Source organism: Mus musculus, chromosome 11 (assembly GCF_000001635.26).
Source record: "Mus musculus strain C57BL/6J chromosome 11, GRCm38.p6 C57BL/6J".
In the NCBI taxonomy this organism is placed as follows: domain Eukaryota; kingdom Metazoa; phylum Chordata; class Mammalia; order Rodentia; family Muridae; genus Mus; species Mus musculus.
Genome location: NC_000077.6, coordinates 87,168,747 through 87,191,022, shown reverse-complemented (window position 1 = coordinate 87,191,022; position 22,276 = coordinate 87,168,747). Strand labels below are relative to the sequence as shown.

Genomic DNA, 22,276 nt, shown 5'->3' with positions numbered 1-22,276 from the left:
TGACCAGAGCTACTTTAGAATTATATGTAGTGTCCGCCAATTATATGTAGTGTCTGCCAATAAGAAGGAACATACCAAATGTAACTGCCTAGTTTCCAATTTCCTATTCGTTATAACTGAGAATCAAATAAAACCTTTACAAATCACCCATGTTGTTATTCAGTTTCAAAAGAAAATTGAGTGAAGACAATGAGTAAATTAAAAGTAATACAAAGTTAGCATTAAAAAAAAAAAAGGAAAAAGGGAAAAAAAAGACGGAGGAGCTTATACTGCAACTCAGGTTGGCCTTGATTTCAAAATCCTCCTGCCTCGGTCTTCTAAGAGCTAGGATTAAAGATACTAAAAGCCAGCTTTTAAATGTTTTCACAAACAGAGCTAAAGAACAAAAGAAAAGCATCCATTACACACATGAGGCCTTCCCAGGAAGGACACTGAGATTTAGAAAGGTGAAGGACTGCATTCAAGAACCAGACAGCCGGGTGTGGTGGCGCACGCCTTTAATCCCAGCACTTGGGAGGCAGGCGGATTTCTGAATTCGAGGCCAGCCTGGTCTACAGAGTGAGTTCCAGGACAGCCAGGGCTACACAGAGAAACCCTGTCTCGAAAAACCAACCACCCCCCAAAAAAAAGAAACAGAATAAATAAATAAGAGACTTTAAAATTTGTCTCAGAATTTTATAAATAATTATGGTATAAAAAAAGTATGTCATAAAGGGCCTGGTACAGAGAAATATTTTGTAATGCTGTTACTCGTCTTTTAAGTATTATCAGTACTGCATTAATACCATGAACCTTTATATCAGTTGCTGCCCTCTACTAAAATATGGCAAGTCAGAGTGACTCATGGAGGACAGCCTCTGTACCTGGAGGACCTGCAGCAGCTGCATCTTCCATGAGCTCTCCCTCTTCCAGCTCCATACTGTTATATTCTACATCATTTTCCCCAGACCTGCAAATAGACAAAATCCATCATGTTCATGATAACTCATAATTCTCACAAAGGAAATACAATTACTCTCTGTATTTGTAGGCCAGTAAGATGGCTCAGCTAGTAAAAGGCACTTGCCACCAAGCCTTATAACCTGAGTTCAAGCCTCAGGGGCCACTTGGGAGAGAGAAAGAGTGAGCTGATTCCCAGGTTGTCGTCCGACTTTTACATGCACTATGGTGTGTATGAGCATTCTCAAAGCACACTCTACATGAATTTTAAAAATTTTAAAAATGGTATTTGTCACACTTTGATCGGTTTTGTGTTCTGAAATACAACTATGAGAAGACCTGTACCAGCTAGTTTTGTGTCAACTTGACAAAGGCTGGAGTAATCAGAGAGAAAGTAGTTCAGTTAGGGAAGTGACTCCACGAGATCCAGCAGTGGGGCATTTTCTCAATTAGTGATCAAGGGGGGAAGTCCCCTTGTGGTGGTGCCAGCTCTGGGCTAATAGTCTTGGTTCTATAAGAGAGCAGGCTGAGCAAGCCAGGGGAAGCAAGCCAGTAAAGAATATCCCTCCATGGCCTCTGCATCAGCTCCTGCTTCCTGCCCTGCTTGAGTTCCAGTCCTGACTTCCTTTGGTGATGAACAGCAGTATGGAAGTGTAAGCCAAATAAACCCTTTCCTCCCCAACTTGCTTCTTGGTCCTGATGTCTGTGCAGGAATAGAAACCCTGACTAAGACAAGACCTTAGTCAGAGTCATGAGTATGCATTTAATAGTCAAATAAGTTTTAAATAACAGCAAAGCAAGCTAACAATATTTAATTTTTGCATCAGAACACTGTAAGAAGTTATACATTTATAATGAGTTGTCTCTGTTGCAGGCATATGGCTGAGTTAGTACAGTACTTATCTAGCACTTAGGAAGCCTAGGGTTTGAACTATCACCACGTGGAACCAGGGGTAGTGGTATGATACCTACCTGAAATCCCAGCAATTCTAGGATTAAGGAGGCAGAGACAGGAAGATCAGAAGCTCTCATCCTCAGTTATATAGCAAGTTTGTGAGCAGCTTAGGCTATGGCGAGACCATCTCAAAACTTTTAAAAAATAAAATAAAAAAATAAAAATGATGACAATCCCCCCTCCCCCAAAAAAACCCCACACCTTACATTTTAATATTTAAGAAAAACCCTCCAAGTCAGGAGTGCTGGTACATGCCTGTATCCCCAATACTTGGGAGGCACACAAAGGAGGCACACAAAGGAGGCCTGGGAACTCAAGGCCATCCTTAGCCACACAATGAGTTCTGTGAGGTTATTGAAACCTTGCCTCAGTCAGTCTGTCTGTCTCTCTCTCTTTCACACACACACACAAACACACACACACACACACACACACACACACACACAATTTACTGCATATGACTAAGACAACTTCAGAAAACAGGGTGGTTCCTATTTATTCTTTAAAATCAACTCTGAACTACCTCAAATTAAACTATAAAGTACTATTAGAAACAGTAAGAAAGATAATGCTACTTCTATATATTTAAAGAAATTTTAAGATCAGCTCCCATTGTGACAGTGTAAGGAATTCTGAAGCCTTACTATCAAGTAAAACTGAGGAAAATAATTTTTAAAAAGCCTGTTGAGACTCTAGAAATAAGGTAACTCCACCGATTAAGATCATGTGTTTCGGGGCTGGAGAGACAGCGGTTAAGAGCTCTGGCTGCTCTTCCACAGGTCTTGTGTTCAATTCCCAGCAACCACATGGTAGCTCATAACCATCTGTAACGGGATGTGATTCCCCTTTTCTGGTGTGTCTGAAGACAGCAAAAATGTATTCAAATATATAAAAATAAATAAATCATTAAAAAAAAGAAAAAGATGATGTGTATCTCTTGCAGAGAGCCAGGGTTTAGATCCCAGCACCCACACAATGGCCAACAACCATGGATCTGTAACTCCAGTTCCCAGAGATCAAATGCCCTCCCCTGTGGCCACTGACCATCTGTATGGTCCAAGGACATACATGCAGGCAAAAGGCTCATAAAATAAATCTTAAAAAAAGAAAAAGGAGGAAGAAAAATTAAAAAAAAAAAGTACTCTGGAAATGTTTCTAATGGCATAAGATATAAAATGAAGAAATGGATACTAAAAAAACAGTATTTAAATTGGTAATAAGAAAGAGCATAGGGCTCTTTTCTTTCAACATCCAGTTAACTCAGTTTCTAAAGCAGGAGAAAGAAGTGTACTTTTGCTCTCAGTCTAGGTTTAGACTCAGAGGTCTCTCCCCCTCTCTCCCTCCCACTCTAAGGAATAAAGCTATAAAACAGTGCCAGAAAAGCCTACAATAGGCAGCCAACCATCATCAGCAAGGCCAGGTTTGGGCCAGTGATACAGCTTAGTGAGTAAAAATCATTACTGTGCAGCCCTGAAAATCTGATTGGGGGCTGAGATGGCTCAGCAGGTAAGAGGACTGACTGCTCTTTCACAGGACTAGGGTTCAACTCCTAGCAACCACAGGAAAGCTCACAACTGTCTGTAATTCCACTTCTAGGGAATCTGACACCCTCACACAGACAAATGTGCATGCAGGCAAATCATGAAGCACATAAAGTAAAGTAAATTGTAAAAAAATAATCATCCCTGGAACCAATAGTGGAAGTATAACACCACCTCTTACAAGTTGAACTCTGACCTCTGTATGCCTATATTACACATACACACTTTTTTTTTTTTTTAATTTGTAGAAACTTACATTAATGCTGGACAGTGGTGTCACTTAGGAGGCAGAGGCCAGCCTGGTCTACAGTGAGTTCCAAAGATAGCCAGGGCTACATAGAAAAAAACCTATCTCCAAAACCTCAAAAATTAAAAACTTAAGTTAAAAAAGTATTTATCTTGTTGGGCAGTGGTGATGCACATCTTTAATCCCAGCACTTGGGAAGCAGAGGCAGGCAGATTTCTGAGTTCGAGACCAGCCTGGTCTACAGAGTGAGTTCTAGGACAGCCAGGTCTACACAGAGAAACCCTGTCTCAACCCTCCCCCCACCCCAGAAAGAAAGAAAGAAAGAAAGAAAGAAAGAAAGAAAGAAAGAAAGAAAGGAAGGAAGAAAGAAAGAAAGAAAGAAAGAAAGAAAGAAAGAAAGAAAGAAAGAAAGAAAGGAAGAAAGGAAGAAAGAGAAAAAAAGAGAAAAGAAAGTATTTATCTTAAGTATGTATTTTACCTGTATTTATGTCTGTGTACCACCTGTGTGCCTAGTGCCCACAGAGGCCAAAGTGAGAATCAGATTAAAGATGGTTATAAGCTGCCATGTAGGTCCTGGGAATTGAACCCAGGACCTTTGGAAGAGCAGCCACTATTCTTAATCATAGAGCCATTGCTCCTTGTTCAATTAAAAAAAAATTGAATGAATAAATAAATAAGAATAAAAACTCCTAGCTTAGCTTAGAAGGCCTAGTTTATATCTAGATTATATGTAAAAAACAAAGTGCTGAATATTTCCATACTTAACATAAACCAGTTGCTACAGTTTCTAATAATTCCTACTTGGAGTGTTAACATGGGACTCACATGGTCTCCTCATCAATATCGTTTTCTTCTGTGTTGCTTGTTGCTGTAGAACTAGCAGAAGAGCTGCTGCCATCAAGGTGATTCACTTCATCTTCTCCAACAAGATCCAGGTCCAGATCTCCATCCGAGAGCTCATGCTACAAGGAAAACACGACTTCCTCTCATTTCCTTCTTAGAATTCTGAGTGGAGAGTCTGATAATGAAGTCCAGGCTGGTCTTATTTTTCCTCTCTCAGCCTCCTGAGAGCAAGCACCACCACACTTGGCTAAAACAAGATTTTTATTCCAAACATTTCTACTCAGAAATGTTAAGACACTAAGCAGAGTTCTAATTTCTGATCCTATATTTACACCACTAAATACTCTAGAGAAAAGTCACACAACCTCACTGACTGCTACCATTTTTGATTTATAGTTCCTTATCAACCTGAGCTAGGCCCTCAATGCAACAAGGAGTAATTTACACATTCCTAGTCAGCCTCCAATAAGGCTCTCCTCACAAAGTAACTTCTTACAGCCAAGCGTAGTGGTGCACAGCTGTACCTCAGCACTGGGGATTCTGAGAAAGCAGCAAGCCAAAAAGGTCATCCTTGCTCACATAGTGTTTTCTAGCTCATAGCCAGCCTGAGCTACAAAAACAAATCAATCTACCACATAAGTCACACGACCCCCCCACCCTTTCTCATCCTCGTAGCCCCTCCATCCACCTGCACAGAACAACTTTCAGCTGCCTTATCTACACGTCCTATCATTCAATGTACTCAAAAGGCTAAGCACTTGTCACCTGTGGACACTGACACTTGAGTGGGAGCTGAGTGCCTCATGCTTGCAGAGGCTAGCCTGGTCTACATACTGAGTTCCAGGGCAGTCAGGCTCCACTGTCTCAGACCACTGAAAGATTGATAACATTATGCACTGATTAATTAAAAAAAGAAAATAGGGCTCATAGACTAAGGCAGTTGTACTTTGACACATTGAGTAAAATGAAACATAAAACCCAAGTCTCCCATCTTAAAAGCAACAGCCACAGAAAATCTACTCTGGACTCCTAATCTTAACTAAAAACAAACAAAATCCACTTAGTGAATTCCTATTCCAGCAATAACTAACCAACTCATAAGTCCTCTCACACACAGAAATGAAGTACCTATCAGCTACGGTGAATAATAAAAACAAACAAACATATTTTTAAAATCCATAGTTTCTAGACTATGTGTCACAGTTTCAGAGAACAGTCTTCTGTAGTGAACTAACTTTTATAAGGTTGCAATGCTGTCTAAGTATGACATTTATACAACGTGCATGCACCAATAATGAAAACTAGGACAAGATCTGTAGGACACTGTTTCCCCTGCCTTTTATGCTGGAACCCATGATCCTACTGCACACATTACCAATCTAGATCTCTTATTACATGATAGTCTTCATTCTGAATCTTCTCCTCCTCATCTTCATCTTCCTTGGTCTCTCGTACAGAAGCGCAAGTAGGACCGCCTTCCAGAAGCATGTCAGAGCATGACCCAGCTTTCTTAGTTCGTGTCTCAGGAGAATCATCATTTTGAGGGCTAAGATGATTATCTGGTGGTGACAGATCTCTGGATTTCTGAGTTCGGGACAGCTCAATAGTCAGTCTCTTTTAAAATAAGAACAGTACAAATCAACATTAAGTGTAAGAGGTGTCTCAGTGGCAAAGTAAACAATGTACAGTTGAAAATTAGATATAAGGGGCTTGTGAGATGGCTCAGTGGGTAAGAGTACTGACTGCTCTTCCAAACATCCTGAGCTCAAATCCCAGCAACCACATGGTGGCTCACAACCATCCGTAATGAGATCTGATGCCCTCTTCTGATACACCTGAAGACAGATACACTGTACTTATGTATAATAATAAATCTTAAAAAAAATAAAATAAAAAAGAAAATTAGATATAAACTGGGTGTAACAGCACATGTAGCTAATCCCAGCACTCAGGAGGCAGAAACAGGTGATCTCCACCTTGGCCTTCATATAAATAGGGAGAGAGGGAGAGAGAGAGAAGGGTGGGGAGAGAGAGAGAGGGAGAGGGAGAGGGAGAGGGAGAGGGAGAGGGAGAGGGAGAGGGAGAGAGAGAGAGAGAGAGAGAGAGAGAAGAAAGAGAAAGGGAAAGGGAAAGGGAAAGGGAAAGGGAAAGGGAAAGGGAAGAAAAGAAAAGAAGGAAGGAAGAAAGGAAGAAGGGCGGCCAGGAGGGAGGAAGGGAGGGCAGCATGAAGTTGGAGTTGAAGAAACAGCCCAAGGGACGTGCAGAAGGTGGATCCTGGAGGTGACAAGCAAAACACAACTGGGTCTTGTTCATCCTGCATGATTCAGCAGCACAATGCACACGGAGGGAGCTATGTAGGGCCTGAGAACATGCTCATGCACATGAATCTCCAAAAGGCTAAGCACTTGTCACCTGTGGGCATTGACACTTGAGTGGGAGCTGGGTGCCTCATGCTTGCAGAGCCTAGCCTGGTCTACATACTGAGTTCCAGGGCAGCCAGGGCTCCACTGTCTCAAAACACGGGGAAAAAAGTAGATCTAGATATTCCTGAAAATTGTTTTTAAAAACCATTTCTTTGGACTGGAAAGATAGCTCACTGGTTAAGAGCACTGGCTGTCCTTCCACAGCTCAATTCCCAGCACCACCATGGTGGCTCACAACCATCTATTATGGGATCTGATGCCTTTTCTGTCATACAGGTACATATGTAAATAAAGCACTCATATACATAAATAAGAGGTCTTCAGAAAACAAAACAAAACCATTTCTTTCTCCTGTCTTATTTTTGAAATATGTTTATGACAAAGATAAACATCCTTTTGTGTATCTAGTCTAAACAATACATATAGTTCACAAACTGTACTGAGAATGCAGGCAGAGTTTTGATCTGTTTCGTTTGATGGTGCTGAGAAGCCAGGCCTTTTAATTGCAAGGTAGACATTCAATTGCTGAGCTACATGTCCAGCTCCAGTAGCTTTAATCTATATTCACCCATATTTCTGAGCTTCATCTACTACAACTTTCATAATCCAAACCTCCCACTCCATCCAAAGTCCATATGGAGAGGCTGCAGGATGGCTCAGTGTGGCAGAGAACCTGCTACCAGGCCTGACAACCTGAGCTCAATCCTTGAACTCACATAGTAGAAGGGAAAATAAACTCCCACAGTTGTCTTGACATCCACATGTGCACAGTGGCATGAGACACATGTGACACACACATGCACACACAAACACCATAAAACCAGTTCAACTTTCACATGAAAGAATTCCTTACATAATTTCATTATTTCAAAATCAAAATTTATTAACCACTTATTAAATTTATTAACTACTTATTATAGTATTCAATCAACAACAAGAATTCAAACAAAGTATGGCAACTTTCAAGTATCCTGCTTTTAATCTTTAAACTCAAGACAGCCTGTACAAGACAATCATTTTAGACACTGAGGGAAACAATGTTTACCTCAGACCAGAGTGGTACTGCACAGCACAACTTTGCATAATAGTAATATTATATATCTACAGTATCTATCACAAGCCTCTGAAATGAAGTTACTACAACTAAGGTATAGTATTGTTGATTTTAATGAAACCTAAATGTAGCTAAATGTGGCGACACAATTTAGTAGTATAGAATCTAAAGGCTCAAAGGGTAGAGAAAAGGACAGTCAAATTTTTACCACAATATTAACATGGACAGCCAAAATCAAAAAGCAGCAAGCCAAAAGAATAATAAGCTGTAGTAGGCAAGAACAGCTTTAATTAAGCCGGGTGTGGTGGCACACACCTTTGATCCCAGCACTTGGGAGGCAGAAGCAGGTGGATTTCTGAGTTCGAGGCCAGCCTGGTCTATCTACAAAGTGAGTTCCAGGACAGCCAGGGCTATACAGAGAAACCCTGTCTTGAAAAAAACCAAAACAACAACAACAACAAAAAGAACTGCTTTAATTGCCTTACCTCTTTAAGATTGTTTATTTGTTGGATATAACCAGTCTGTGCAGCTTCCAACTGAGTAATATACCAGTGCTGATCCCGGCATTTTTGAAAAAATGTTGGTGAGCGCACCTGAAACCTTAAAGAATAATTCCACATGAAGAATAATACAAAAGGTGAATCTGTGCATTATATAAGTTCTACAGTTCCCATTCGATAAGAACCACTTCAGCCAAGGCTACACAGAGAAACTGTCTCAAAAAAGAAACAAAGCAGCAAGAAGCACTTGAAGTGAATCCTGAGTTTCTGTTGCCCATCATTCACATATGTTCTCATAACTGAAAGGGACTGTGGTGGCTCTAAGTGTCAGCTGTCTAAACTAAAACTACATTTTTTCTTTCCTTTTATATGTATGGGTGTTTTGCCTGCATGTATGTCTGTGTACCACATACATGCCTGGGGTTTGCAGAGGTCAGAAGAGGGTGTTAGCTCACCTAAGACTGGAGTTACAGATGGTTGTAAGCTGCTATGTGGATGCTCGGAATCAAGCCTGGGACCTCTGGAAGAACAGCCTGTCCTCTAAACCACTGAGCCATCTCTTGAGCCCCTAAACTCTATTTTTCTACAGATCACATGCATATCAAGATTAAGCTGTCAAGTTAAACCACAAAGCATAGATATTATAATACTGTAGTTCAAATATGATGATCCCAAGCTGGAAAAGAAAGAGGATCATAACTACATGGGACTAATTAGGGAAAAAAAAAACCCTTTCCTATCCCTTTACCTAGTCAGACTCCAGAAAAACAGTTTAAGGGCTGTGTTTTCTCTCCCCAATCCCAGCTCTTAATCTCACTTCCTTTTTAAATTTTAATAGTTTACTGTTTTTTGGAGGCAGCATCTCATTCCGTTTGGACTGGTCTAAAAAATAAGACACACAGCCATCCTCCTAGACTCTCTAGTGGTAGTGTTGAGGTATGAGTCACCACTCAAGTGTCCTCAGACTTCCTAAACTTTGGGAAAATTCATGTACTGGGCCAAATAACCACAACTGCTTCACTAGGCTCAAAAGAGTTGTATGCTTCCAATAAACTGTATCTTTGCCCTTTCCAGATAGCCTATAATCAAAACTACATATCAACAAAATAGCAAATAAAAAGTATCTATAGTAATCCCTAATAACTAGATAAATGTCTTTAATGTATCTGTTTTTTTTTTTTTAAACCTTCTTAATAAGCCATGTGGTTAAGGCAAATGCCTTTAATCCCAGCACTAAGGAGGCAAAGCAGGCCAATTTTTATGAGTTTGAGGCCAGCCTGCTCTACAGAGTGAGTTCAAAGACAGCCAAGACTACAGAGAGAAGTCTTTCCTATCTTAAAGGAAAACAAAACAACAAATCAAAAACCTAGTAATATTTATTAAAAACAAATATCTCTTACTCAAGAGCCAAACATGATTCTACTTAGTGAAACACACATGTAAGTGAACGTATAACAACATTTTTGAGAAAATAACCACAAGACAAGAAGTCTTATTTCAGCCGGGCGTGGTGGCGCACGCCTTTAGTCCCAGCACTCGGGAGGGAGGCAGAGGCAGGTGGATTTCTGAGTTGAGGCCAGCCTGGTCTACAAAGTGAGTTCCAGGACAGCCAGGGCTATACAGAGAAATCCTGTCTCAAAAAAACCAAAAACCAAAAACCAAAAAAAAAAAAAAGTCTTATTTCTCTCATGTCTTCTAGACCTTCCACTTGGCCACCCTTTGTTAGCTACTGCCATACTTGAGAACTTGAATGTACTCCCAAAGGCCTAAGTGTAGAAGGGTGTTCCCTTTAGTGTATCATTAGAAGATATTCATGACACTGGGGCATGACTCTGAAGAGAACACTAGACACCATACTCTTCCAAACTTAGGCCATGAGGGTTGCCTCATGAAACACTTCTGCCATAATGTGGTGATTTACCACAACCACATACTCAAAACAATAGTGCTAATCTATCATGGACTGAAAGCTTGGAAGCTGTGAATAGATTTATAAAATGATTATCTCACATACTTGTTACAGAAACAGGAAACTACCAAGCAAAAAGCAACTTGAAGGGAAACGGGACAGGTTACTGTTTGGAAGTCGAGGCAGAAATATGAGGCAAGTAATCACACCTAAGCTTAGACGCAGACAGAACAGCTGCCTCCATGCCTGTGCTCAGCTCACTTTCCCTGAATACAGCCCAGGACTCAGACAATGGTGTTATTCAGAATTGGCAGGTCTTCTCATTTCAACGACATAATCAAGATAATTCCCCCCAGACACGTCCACAGGCTAACCTAATCTGCACTAGCTCTAGCTGAGACTCCTTTCCCAAGTCATTCTACATTCAGTTGACAAACAAACCATCAAATAGAGACAATTCAGTTTTACCTAAGAGCTTACATCTAGTTAACTGCAGCAGCATCTAAGCTAGCCAATGACACTCATGGATGAGAAGGCAGAACTGAACACAATCACTATTTTTAGTATTCATGGGAAAACATTAGAAAAGCTTCTGTCTAAGTATTTTCTTTGACTGGTGGATCACACTCCTAGTCATTCCCACACACTAGTTTTGTTTTTTGGTTTTCTTTTGTTTTTCCAGACAGAGTTTCTCTGTGTATCCCTGGCTGTCCTGGAACACTCTCTGTAGACCAGGCTGGCCTCGAACTCAGAAATCCGCCTGCCTCCGCTTCCCAAGGGCTGGGATTAAAGGCGTGCGCCACCACTGCCCAGCCTGCACACTCTTTTTTATACTATTTGTGCCATTTGGATAAAAATAGCAGAAAGGTTTTCCTATTTCTCTTTCTTTCTTTTTTTTTAAAAAGATTTATTTATTTATTATACGTAAGTACACTGTAGCTGTCTTCAGACACTCCAGAAGAGGGCGTCAGATCTCGTTACAGATGGTTGTGAGCCACCATGTGGTTGCTGGGATTTGAACTCCAGACCTTTGGAAGAGCAGTCGGGTGCTCTTACCCACTGAGCCATCTCACCAGCCCCCTATTTCTCTTTTAATGTACAAATAAATATATAAACTTCTCTAGTTTAATTATATATTTATTTAGAGTTACGGAAAAGCCAGGCGTGGTGGTGCAGACATTTAATCTTGTACACTTAGGAGGTAAAAGCATCCGTGAGTTTAAGGCCAGCCTGGTCGATACAGTTCCAGGACAGCCAGAGCTCATACATAATAGACACCCTGCCTCAAAAAACAAAAGCAAACAAACAAAATCACAGGTAGTAATTCAGATGGATCTCTGAGTCTGAGGTGTGACAAGTCTACAGAGTGAGTTCCAGGACAGCCAGGGCTACACAGAGAAACCCTGTCTCAAACAAACAAGACAAAACAAAAACCAGAGGTATAAAAAAAGCCTTAACTTTCTAATAAATATGTAATGAATATGTAAAAATTATATCAAAATCTTAAACAAAATGAGCAAAATGGTAAAAAGGAGCCAATCAAGAAGAGAAAAGAAGTCAATAAGGCCAAAACTATAATACATTAACCATAAAGAGGTCACAATGAAAGCCATTATAGATACTAATAAAAACATTGAGGGAAAAATCTGTCACTTTGTAGGTTAGTAAATTGATGTTAGAATTGTGACTGCAACATGAAATGCCAATAAAGTATTTTCTCTGTTAAATTAGAAAAACAAGGTTACATCAAGAGAAAAAAGTGACAGTTTTCTTCCTCCCTCCTTTCTGTGTTTTGCTTTCTTTGACACAGCATCTCAAGAAGTTCTGACAAATCTTAAATTCCCTAGGTAGACAAGCATAGCCTTAAACCCCTGATCCTCTTAATCTACCACCTAATTTCTGGGACTACAAATATGTACCACCACACCTGGTAATTTTCATTTTTGTTTCCAAACTTCTAACACAATTTTATCAAAAACTAAAATATATTCTGTAAAAGTAAGCTTGAAAAGTCAGTCATTGAAATATTACACTGTCAAATAGAGAGGAAAAAAAAACAAAACACAAAACAAACACCCCTCCATAGTGCCCTATAAATAATGCCCTCACTATTTATTCTTAGACACCCTCAGTACTCAGATTTAGGTTGCATGCTCTATGCACAGGCTGAAGGCAATTTAATTAGTACTCTTGTTGGTACAGAGCATCCCTCTCACTGTGATTTCTTTTGTTCTTTTTTTTTCCCCCTTGTCTCCCAAGACAGGGTTTCTGTGTGTAGTAGACCTGGCTATTCTGGAATTCACTCTGCAGAAGAGGCTGACCTCAACTCAAAATTTCAGATTTTAGATTTTTAGTTAGATATGCTCAACCTATAAACCACCTTTAAAAAAAATTATCATCATTATTATTGAACAAGGTGTCTTTATACTGAATTTTATTATTCATCTACTACATGGAATTCCTGGAATAAAAGTTATAGTTAGTGTGAATTTAAATATTTATGTTTGTTAAAAGAAACTCTAAAATACAGTTTTAATGATATTATTTCCCTTATAAATCACAATATCAAATATCTCAAACTACCTTAAAATCACTGTATCATTTTGTCGGTTCAAGTATCCTTCGTTTGCAAGTAAATCCAAACGAAAAAACCTATTGTAGCCCCAGCACTCTCCAACTTCAAAGTCAGATGCAAATTCTCGAATGATATTTTTTGTAGGATCATTGCACGACTGGTGAACCATTTCTACACGATATTCATACCTAAAATGCAGAAAATATTATTAGTACAGTCAGAAAAGCAAAAATAGTTATATGAAAATAACGGAACTCTGTTCAAAACATATCATTTACAGAAACAGCAGTATTTCAAACCAGCCACAACCTGACAAGAGCAACTTGGGAGAGGGAGGGAGGGGTCTCTTTGGCTTACACTTCCATGTCCCAGCTCATCACTGAAGGAAGGCAGCACAGAACTCCACTAGGGCTGGATGCTGGAGGCAGGAGGTGGTGCAGAGAGCCCAGAGGGAGGCTGCTTACTTGTTTGCTCAGTCCGATTTTAGAATCCAAAATCACCAGCCCAGGGATGATGCAACCCACAATAAGCTGGGCCATACCCCATCGATCACTAATGAATGACCTACAGGTTTGCCTGCAGCCTGATCTTATAAAGACATTTTCTTAATTGAGGTTCTCTCTTACTTTCACTTGGATCAAGTTGACATAAATTTATGCAGCACAATTGACCTCTTGTCAATCGGACCTCACTGTTAAGCCACAGCCTTTCCTTTCTTATTCCTCCCCAAGATCACACATTAATTTCAATATCACAACATAGCACATTTTACAAACTTAAAAGTCCCACATCTTTACAAACTCAAACACTTTAAAATTCAGTATCTTTAAAACAGCCAGTCTTCTAAAATTGAAAGTTTCTCAGCTGTGGTTTCCTGAAAATCAACTCTCATAGGATCTCTTCATGATGCCAAGCCTTAACTTCTTTGCATAACCCTCTCAATCCTACACCTTCACCAACAGCCTCTCACAGTGGCAGGCCTCAGCTGTTCTCCATGACAGTTCATTCTTCAAATCCAGACCCACCTGGATGACTCTTACACTGTCAAGTTCAGCTGACAGGTACAACCTTGACTGCTTCTGTAACAGTTTCTGTATGCTGACTCTCAGGAAACATTTCCCAGGAGATTTTACCTCAGTGATGCTGGTCTCTTCTTAATCATTGCTAACTTCTCAACTCCAGTGAACCAGCATCAACTTTCCCCATAAAACAAAGACTTGACTTTAGTGGTTCTAGTCTCTTTTTAATCACAGGCAATTCTTCAACTCCACCTGACCAGAAACCAGAGTCTTCACACAAACAGTCTGATAAATCTTCCCTCTGGGGCTGGTGAGATGGCTCAGTGGGTAAGAGCACCCAACTGCTCTTCTGAAGGTCTGAAGTTCAAATCCCAGCAATCACATGGTGGCTAACAACCATCCATAATGAGATCTGACTCCCTCTTCTGGAGTGTCTGAAGACAACTACAGTGTACTTACATATAATAAAAATAAATAAATCTTTAAAAAAAAATCTTCCCTCTGAAATATCACAAGCCAAGCCTCCACCTGCATAGCTTTAATATCATCTTCAAACCTCCTAGAGAACAACCCACTGAGCTCTCAATACTCAAGGGCTCTTGTAGGCCAACATTCCAAAGTCCTTCCACAGTCCTCTCCAAAACATGGTCAGATCTGTCATAGCAGCACTCCACTATGCTGGTACCAAACTGTAATAGTTAGGGTTACTAGGGAAGGAAAGGGCTTATTTGGCTTACACCATTCATCACTGAAGGCAGTCAAGAGCAGGAACTCAAAGAGGGCTGGAACCTGGAGGGAAACCTCTCTACAGGAAACTCTCTCCCCTTCAATTCTCAGCCAGATACAGTGATCCACACTACAATCTCAGGACTTGGGAGGTAAAGACGAGAGTGCCATGAGCTTAAGGGCATCCTTGTCTTTATCAAGTTAACACCAGCCTGGGTATGAGTCCCTTGCTTTAAAACAAAAACAGAGGACAAGGGAAAAAAGGGGGTACAGGAGGACCCCCTTTTTTATAGGCTGATTTTTATATGCAATGATGTTTTGCCTTCATGTATGTCTGTATGAGGATGCCTCTTGAATTGGAGCTATAGACAATTGTGAGCTTCCACGCGGGTGCTGGGAATTGAACTAGGGTCCTTTGAAAGAGCAGCCACTGCTCTTAAAACCACTGAGGCATTTCTCCGGCCCGAGTTTTCTTCCCTATATCAGAAGTTACTCAGTGTCCTAGTTAGGGTCACTATTGCTGCGATGAACACCATGACCAGAACAAGTTGGGGAGTAAAGGGTTTGTTTGGTTTATACTTCCATATTGTTGTCCATCATTGAAGGAAGTCAGGACAGGAACTCAAGCAGGACTGGAATCTGGAGGCAGGGGCTGATGCAGAAGCCACGGAAGGGTGCTGCTTACAGCTTGCTCCTCATGACTTGTTCAACCTGCTTTCTTATAGAACCTAGCCCAGAGATGACACCACCCACAACAGGCTGGGCCCTCCCCCATCAATCACTAAGTAATTGCCTTACAGGCTTGCCGATAGCCCAATCTTATGGAGGCATTTCCTCAACTGAGGCTCCCTCTGCTCCAATAATTCTACCTTGTGTCAAGTTGACATAAAACTAGCTAGCACACTCAATACATACTACTTGAAAACAAATTCCAAAATGTCTCATGTAGAATTTTTACTTATTACACGCGTTTACGCTCACACACCTTGAGAAAGTGAATAAAGCTTGAAAAAAAAGATATGAAGTGTTTCTGCAGCCTCTCGCTGATAACTCACATTTACTAGACTACTATCTAGACTGCTACATAGTGACTCATGTTTTTATTCTGTATTTTAACAGTTAAACTACCCCACTGGTAAATTTTGAACTGCAAAATTGAATGTCATTTCAACATTTAATGGAAGAAGATTCTGAACCCACTATGCTTCCTGAAATGTTAAGTGAATTAACTAACACTGTATTTATCAGAATAGAAGTCTACATAAAAGTATTCAGAAAATATCAAACACACACACACACACATATAAATTCCAATCTTTTCTAAACATACGAACACATTACATTATCAAGGATAAGTTATTACCATTTCTAAAACAATATGAACTTCAAATTCCTGAAACAGGGCCTGGAGGTATAGTGCAGTAATAAGAGCCTGAAATCCTGGACTCACTATCTAGTTAAAAATATATTTATGAATTAAAGTCCTGACATCTATTTGGTCAGTAACAAAACAATCAAGCTGAATCCAGTGACAAAGACAATAAAAATATGAAAATACAGACGGAAAAAAAAATCAAAGACAGAAATAAAATAATCCTCCTTTGCCCCAAAGGCAGAGACAGAGAAAAAGATGGTTGTATGAAACTGAGGACCAGGTAACCAGCTTTGTGGCAGAACCTAGAACAAACAGGTAATTAAGAGATGAACTAGCCAAAGAACAGAGCCAAACTATTTGCCTCAGTATTTATTCATATATAAAGAGTCTCAGTCACTACTGGGAATAGGGGCATGGCTTATAGTAAACACAACAAACCTAAGTTTGTTTCCCAGATCTCACAAAGTGACAGGAGACAGCCATCAGCTGAGAATTGTCCCGACCACATACTCTAAAAGAAAGTTATAAATCTTTCACGTCTCTAACTTTTTGTGAAAATGAAATATTGACCTTAATCAGGTATTTCTTCAGTGACAGGGGACCTGAGAAAGGTGATGGGAAAGTCTGGGATCAGGAGGTCTTGCATAAACTGATAGTTCATGTCAAGCAAGTTTATGAAGATATACAGCATCAGTCGGGTGCAGTAGCATATGCTTTTAACCCTAGTACTTGGAAACAGAGGCAGACAGATCTCTGTGAGTTTGAGGCCAATATAATTTACATGTAGTGAGTTCTAGGAGGTCTAAGGCTGTGTAGAGAGACTCTATCTCAAAATAAACCAACAAAGGAAGTAAAAGAAGAAAGAAGTGTATGTGGTTTACAGGGGAACACAGGACAGAATCAGCAGAAAGTTCATACAATGGGAAAGTCAGCACAAGCTAACCAAGCAGTGCTTCAGAAAAGGGACAAAGGATATCAAGTGGGACCGAGAACTCCAAACTCCACAGAGGGAAAAGCCACGGTCCCAGGAAGAGAAACATCTCAGGCCCTGGCCCCAGTCTCAGGCTGGACACTGCCAAGTCTGCCCGTGAGCAGGGAACTAGCATTCTTTATCCTTTCATCAGTGCCTCTGAGAAAGCCTTGGATTGGCCCGGTGCCCAACAAAATATAGTTATAACTGTCATAATGTCATTCTCTTGTAACTCTAAGATCTGCATAAGTTAATTTAAATCGATTTTCTTCATTTATTCCATGGTTTGTTTTTTTCCCTATTGGTATATCTGCCATTGTATATTTTACTTTAATGGATTCCTATACAATTGTTCACTGTCCTAATTCCAGGATGCAGTTAAGTTACCGGATTTTTTTTTTTTTAATTCTTCTAAGTCTTATTTTCATTTGTTAGGTGGGCTCAGCACAACATTCAATTTAGACCTGACTCCTCCTCGTTACTCAACAAAAGCCTTCCTCAGAGCTCTATCATATGCCCCATGTATTGAAGTTTCTCTTCTGTGGTTGATAGAAACAGGGGTAGTGCTTGGGCTCTTTGAAAGCATCAACCTCTCACTGTTCCCTCTTACCCTTTCATAAGGTTCATCCCCAGCCTTCTCTTTCCTCAGTTTCCTCCTATCTAAGTCCTGACGACAACTCTGCTGAATGCAAAACAGCAATCTAGTATAAATCTCTGGATTTCTGCCTAGAGCCTTCTTGTACCCAATGTACCCTAGGTTTGTTGGTATTCCTGGACTGATTCCACCTCACTTCCTCTATCAAATATTAATTCTCCAAAACTATCTGACTTTAAGGGAGAACAATCACAGAGTTAATCTGAGAGTTTCTTATTTTGGAAAAACTGCTTTCACTAGTTACTTCATCTAGAAAATGTTGTTTCATGTATCGATTTAACAGAAAGTGTGTATCTTATCCTTACTATTCCATTTTTAGCTTTAAGCAAATAGTCCATACTAAACCAACAAATTCTATTCTAATGTAGTAGTGTAAAAAAAAAAATTACAAACTCCAGCAGGTAATGGTGACACATCATCTTTAATCTCAGTGCTCAGGAAGCTGAGGCAGGTAGATCTCTGAGTTCAAGGCCAGCTGGTCTACAGAGTGAGTTCCAAGACATCCAGGGCTACACAGAGAAACCCTGTCTCAAAAAAATCAAATGTGTTTGTGTATACACACACACACACACACACACACACACACACACACAGAGAAAATTCCTTATCACAACCGTGAATATATACATATATCCGTGTGTAGATATAGTGGTACACACCTATAATTTCAATATTCAAGACGCAGTGGCCCTCAGCCTTCCTAATGCTGCTGCCCTTTAATACAGTTCCTCATGCTGTGGTGATCCCAACCATAAAATTATTTTTACTGCTACTTCAAAATTGTAATTTTGCTACTATTATGAATTGCAAAGTACTTATTTATGAAAATAGAGGCTCGTCACAGTGGTCGCGACCCAGTGGTTAAGGATCAATGCTCAAAAGTCTGAGTTAGGAGAATCATGATTCAAAGACATCTTGAGTTACCTGCTTTAAAAAAAATCCATGTCTCATAAGGCTGCACTGCCCTCCCCTCACCCCGATTATTTATAGGCAATCCGTGCCTGCTGGGTGAGGGAGAGATATTTACTCAGTGGAGCAGCTGCTGCTAAGGTACTGATACTTCTGAAATAAGCTCTCACCCATGCTTTTCCAAAGTAGCCCTAATTATAACTCACTAGACTACAAAAAGGACAACAAAGTAAAATGGGGACTACCTGGAAGAAACCAGGAACGCAGAGCTCGAGGAGGAAAGAGGAGGTAACAGAGTGAATAAAGAAAACCTTGCGCATGCTTGTATATACACACACGCGTGAAAACTCTATAATGAAGTCAGACATGTTGCCACATACCTTAAATCCCAGCACTTTGGGCGGCAGATGTGAATCCATCTATGAGCACATGGCCAGACCAAGATCAAGGCTAGCTAGGGCTATAGTCAGACCCTGGAGAAACAGTTTGGAAGTTAAAAGCATTTGTTCCTCTTCTCGAGGAGGTGTGGGTTCAATTCTTAGCACCCACATGGAAGCTCACAACCATCTGTAACTCCAGTATCAAGGGACTCAATGCCTGCCTCTGGCCTCTATAGGCACCAGGAATGCATATGGAACACAGACAAACAAGTAAAACACTCATACACATGAAGTTAAAAAGAAAATGCCAGGCAGTGGTTCCATGCACCTTAATCCCAGAACTGGGAAGACAGAGGCAGGCAGATCTCTGCAAGTTTAAGGCCAGCCTGGTAGACAAAGTGAGTGAGTTCCAGGACAACCAAGTCTGTTACATAGAGAAACAAGGAAACACAACAAAAAACAAACAAAATAGCCCAGCTTAATTCCAGCACTCAGGAGTTCACACACAGCCTGGCCTACATAACAAACTCCAGACCAGCCAAGAGCAAGACCCTGTCTCAAAAAAGAGAGAAATAAAAACCACAATTTAATCATTATATATTACTAATATGTGTAGTATATACTAATAAAAATATTAAGACTAAAAAACCTAAGAATAAACAAACACAAATTAAAAAAAATAAAAACATAGTTTATATTTTTATTTAGTTTTGTAAGTCAAAGAAAATATACTATCCTATAAAGTCACTTTAAAAATTATACCTTCTAAACAAAATACAAGCTGATAGTTGTCAGAGGCTACAAGACAATGGTATCTTGTGTGTGCATGTGGAAGCAACAGAACAAGCTGAAGTTTTCCTGAAGTACTGTCTATCTTACTTGAGATAAGGTCTCTCTTCCTAAAACAAAATTAGGCTAAGTTGGCTATCCAGGGAGCCCTAGGGATCTTCCTATCTCTACTGCTCCAGAACTGAGGTTCTGAGCAGGTAACCATCAGGTCCAGCTTTCTTACAAAGGTTCTAGGGTGCAAACTCAGGAAGTACTTAATTAACCCAGATGTCTCCACAGTCCCAAAGGGTATTTTTATGAAATCATGAAAATGTTCTGGAATTCAGTGTCATGACAGTTACAGTTGTAGAATCCTGTAAATTTATTTAAAAACCACTGAGCTATACATTTTTAATAGCTCTCAATTTTATTAATGTTTAAAAAGAAAAACCTAAGAGCAGGCAAGCTATAAATCTTAGCAGCCATATGGAGAAGCAGGCCACATGCTGTTAAGCAACCACATGAGAGGGACAGCACATTAGAGAAAGAATAAGGCGAAGCCTTATGGATTGGGGAAACACGCTTTTATCAGAAAAGAAGGGGGGCTTTTCTAAGTAATTCAGAAAAGTGAGAAAACTTACTGGATTGTACAACTTTTTTTTTAATTAGGTATTTTCCTCAATTACATTTCCAATGCTATCCCAAAAGTCCCCCATAACCCCCCCCCACTCCCCTACCCACCCACTCCCACTTTTTGGCCCTGGCGTTCCCCTGTACTGGGGCATATAAAGTTTGCAAGTCCAATGGGCCTCTCTTTCCAGTGATGGCCGACTAGGCCATCTTTTGATACATATGCAGCTAGAGTCAAGAGCTCCGGGGTACTGGTTAGTTCATATTGTTGTTCCACCTATAGGGTTGCAGATCCCTTTAGCTCCTTGGGTATTTTCTCTAGCTCCTCCATTGGGGGCCCTGTGATCCATCCAATAGCTGACTGTGAGCATCCACTTATGTGTTTGCTAGGCCCCAGCGTAGTCTCACAAGAGACAGCTATATCAGGGTCCTTTTAGCAAAATCTTGCTAGTGTATGCAATGGTGTCAGTGTTTGGAGGCTGATTATGAAATGGATCCCTGGATATGGCAGTCTCTAGATGGTCCATACTTTTGTCTCAGCTCCAAACTTTGTCTCTGTAACTCCTTCCATGGGTGTTTTGTTCCCAATTCTAAGAAGGGGCAAAGTGTCCACACTTTGGTCTTCGTTCTTCTTGAGTTTCATGTGTTTTGCAAATTGTAAATTATATCTTGGGTATTCTAAGTTTCTGGGCTAATATCCACTTATCAGTGAGTACATATCATTTGAGTTCTTTTGTGATTGGGTTACCTCACTCAGGATAATGCCCTCCAGGTCCAACCATTTGCCTAGGAATTTCATAAATTCATTCTTTTTAATAGCTGAGTAGTACTCCATTGTGTAAATGTACCACATTTTTTGTATCCATTCCTCTGTTGAGGGGCATCTGGGTTCTTTCCAGCTTCTGGCTATTATAAATAAGGCTGCTATGAACATAGTGGAGCATGTGTCCTTCTTACCAGTTGGGGCATCTTCTGGATATATGCCCAGGAGAGGTATTGCTGGATCCTCCGGTAGTACCATGTCCAATTTTCTAAGGAGCCGCCAGACTGATTTCCAGAGAGGTTGGATTGTACAACTTTTTAACAGAAGGTTTTTAAGGTACTTGAATTATACCTTATTTGTTTAAAAAAAACCTCTCAACTAAATGTGTTCAAACTTTGTGAAGACAAACTATAGTACATATTTCAATCCAAACATATATTTGCATAAATTAAGTATATAGGCAGACATAAAAACCTAGTGGTCTTAAATTTAAATCACAGTAATAGGAACTTCAAACTGTGAAGCAAGAGAATGGTGCTCTGAACAACAGACGTCCCCTACAATCTCAGCATTTGAATGTTTGCTCCCACTCGGCACTAGTTTGGGAAAATTGGGAGGTATGAGCTTATTGAACAAAGTTTGTCCCTGGGGTAAGCTTTGAGGTTTTAAAGACTTGGACTTAGCTCACTCTCCCTGCTTCCTGCTTGTGACTGAGAACATGAGCGCACAGCACTGCAGCTGCCATGCCCACACCACACCATACTTCCTACAGTGGTGGAGATAGACTCCACCCCTCTGGAACCATAAGCCAAATAAACCCTTTCACTCTAAGTTTCCTTGGTTTTATCCCAGCCATAAAAATACAAATACAGTTTTTTACAAAAACATTTTTTTTAAAAAAAAAAGCTTTTTATAAAGTATGTTAATACACAAAAGACTTTTTTTTTTGTTTTATTTTGTTTTTTAAGACAGGGTTTCTCTAGGTAGTCCTGACTGTCCTGTAGAGTGACCCTGAACTCACAGAGATCCATGTGTCTCTGGCTGTACTGGGATTAAAGGTATCCACCATATCTGGTTTACAAGAGACTTTAGTCA

The 22,276-nt window shown here is 40.1% G+C and overlaps 1 protein-coding gene across 8 annotated transcripts in view; it reads right to left on the bottom strand.

Moving 5' to 3' along the window:
- The window catches only part of Trim37 (tripartite motif-containing 37), a 124,085-nt gene that overhangs the window by 59,852 nt on the left and 41,957 nt on the right, over nt 1-22,276 (bottom strand). For all 8 annotated transcript variants that reach the window (XM_011249212.3, XM_006534072.3, XM_011249210.2 and 5 more), the window contains 5 exons: nt 12,995-13,174; nt 8,488-8,602; nt 5,921-6,139; nt 4,508-4,644; nt 864-949 (listed from right to left, as the gene is read on the bottom strand). In XM_011249212.3, coding sequence (XP_011247514.1) covers nt 864-949; nt 4,508-4,644; nt 5,921-6,139; nt 8,488-8,602; nt 12,995-13,174 — 737 coding nt within the window. The remainder of the gene's footprint in view (nt 1-863; nt 950-4,507; nt 4,645-5,920; nt 6,140-8,487; nt 8,603-12,994; nt 13,175-22,276) is intronic.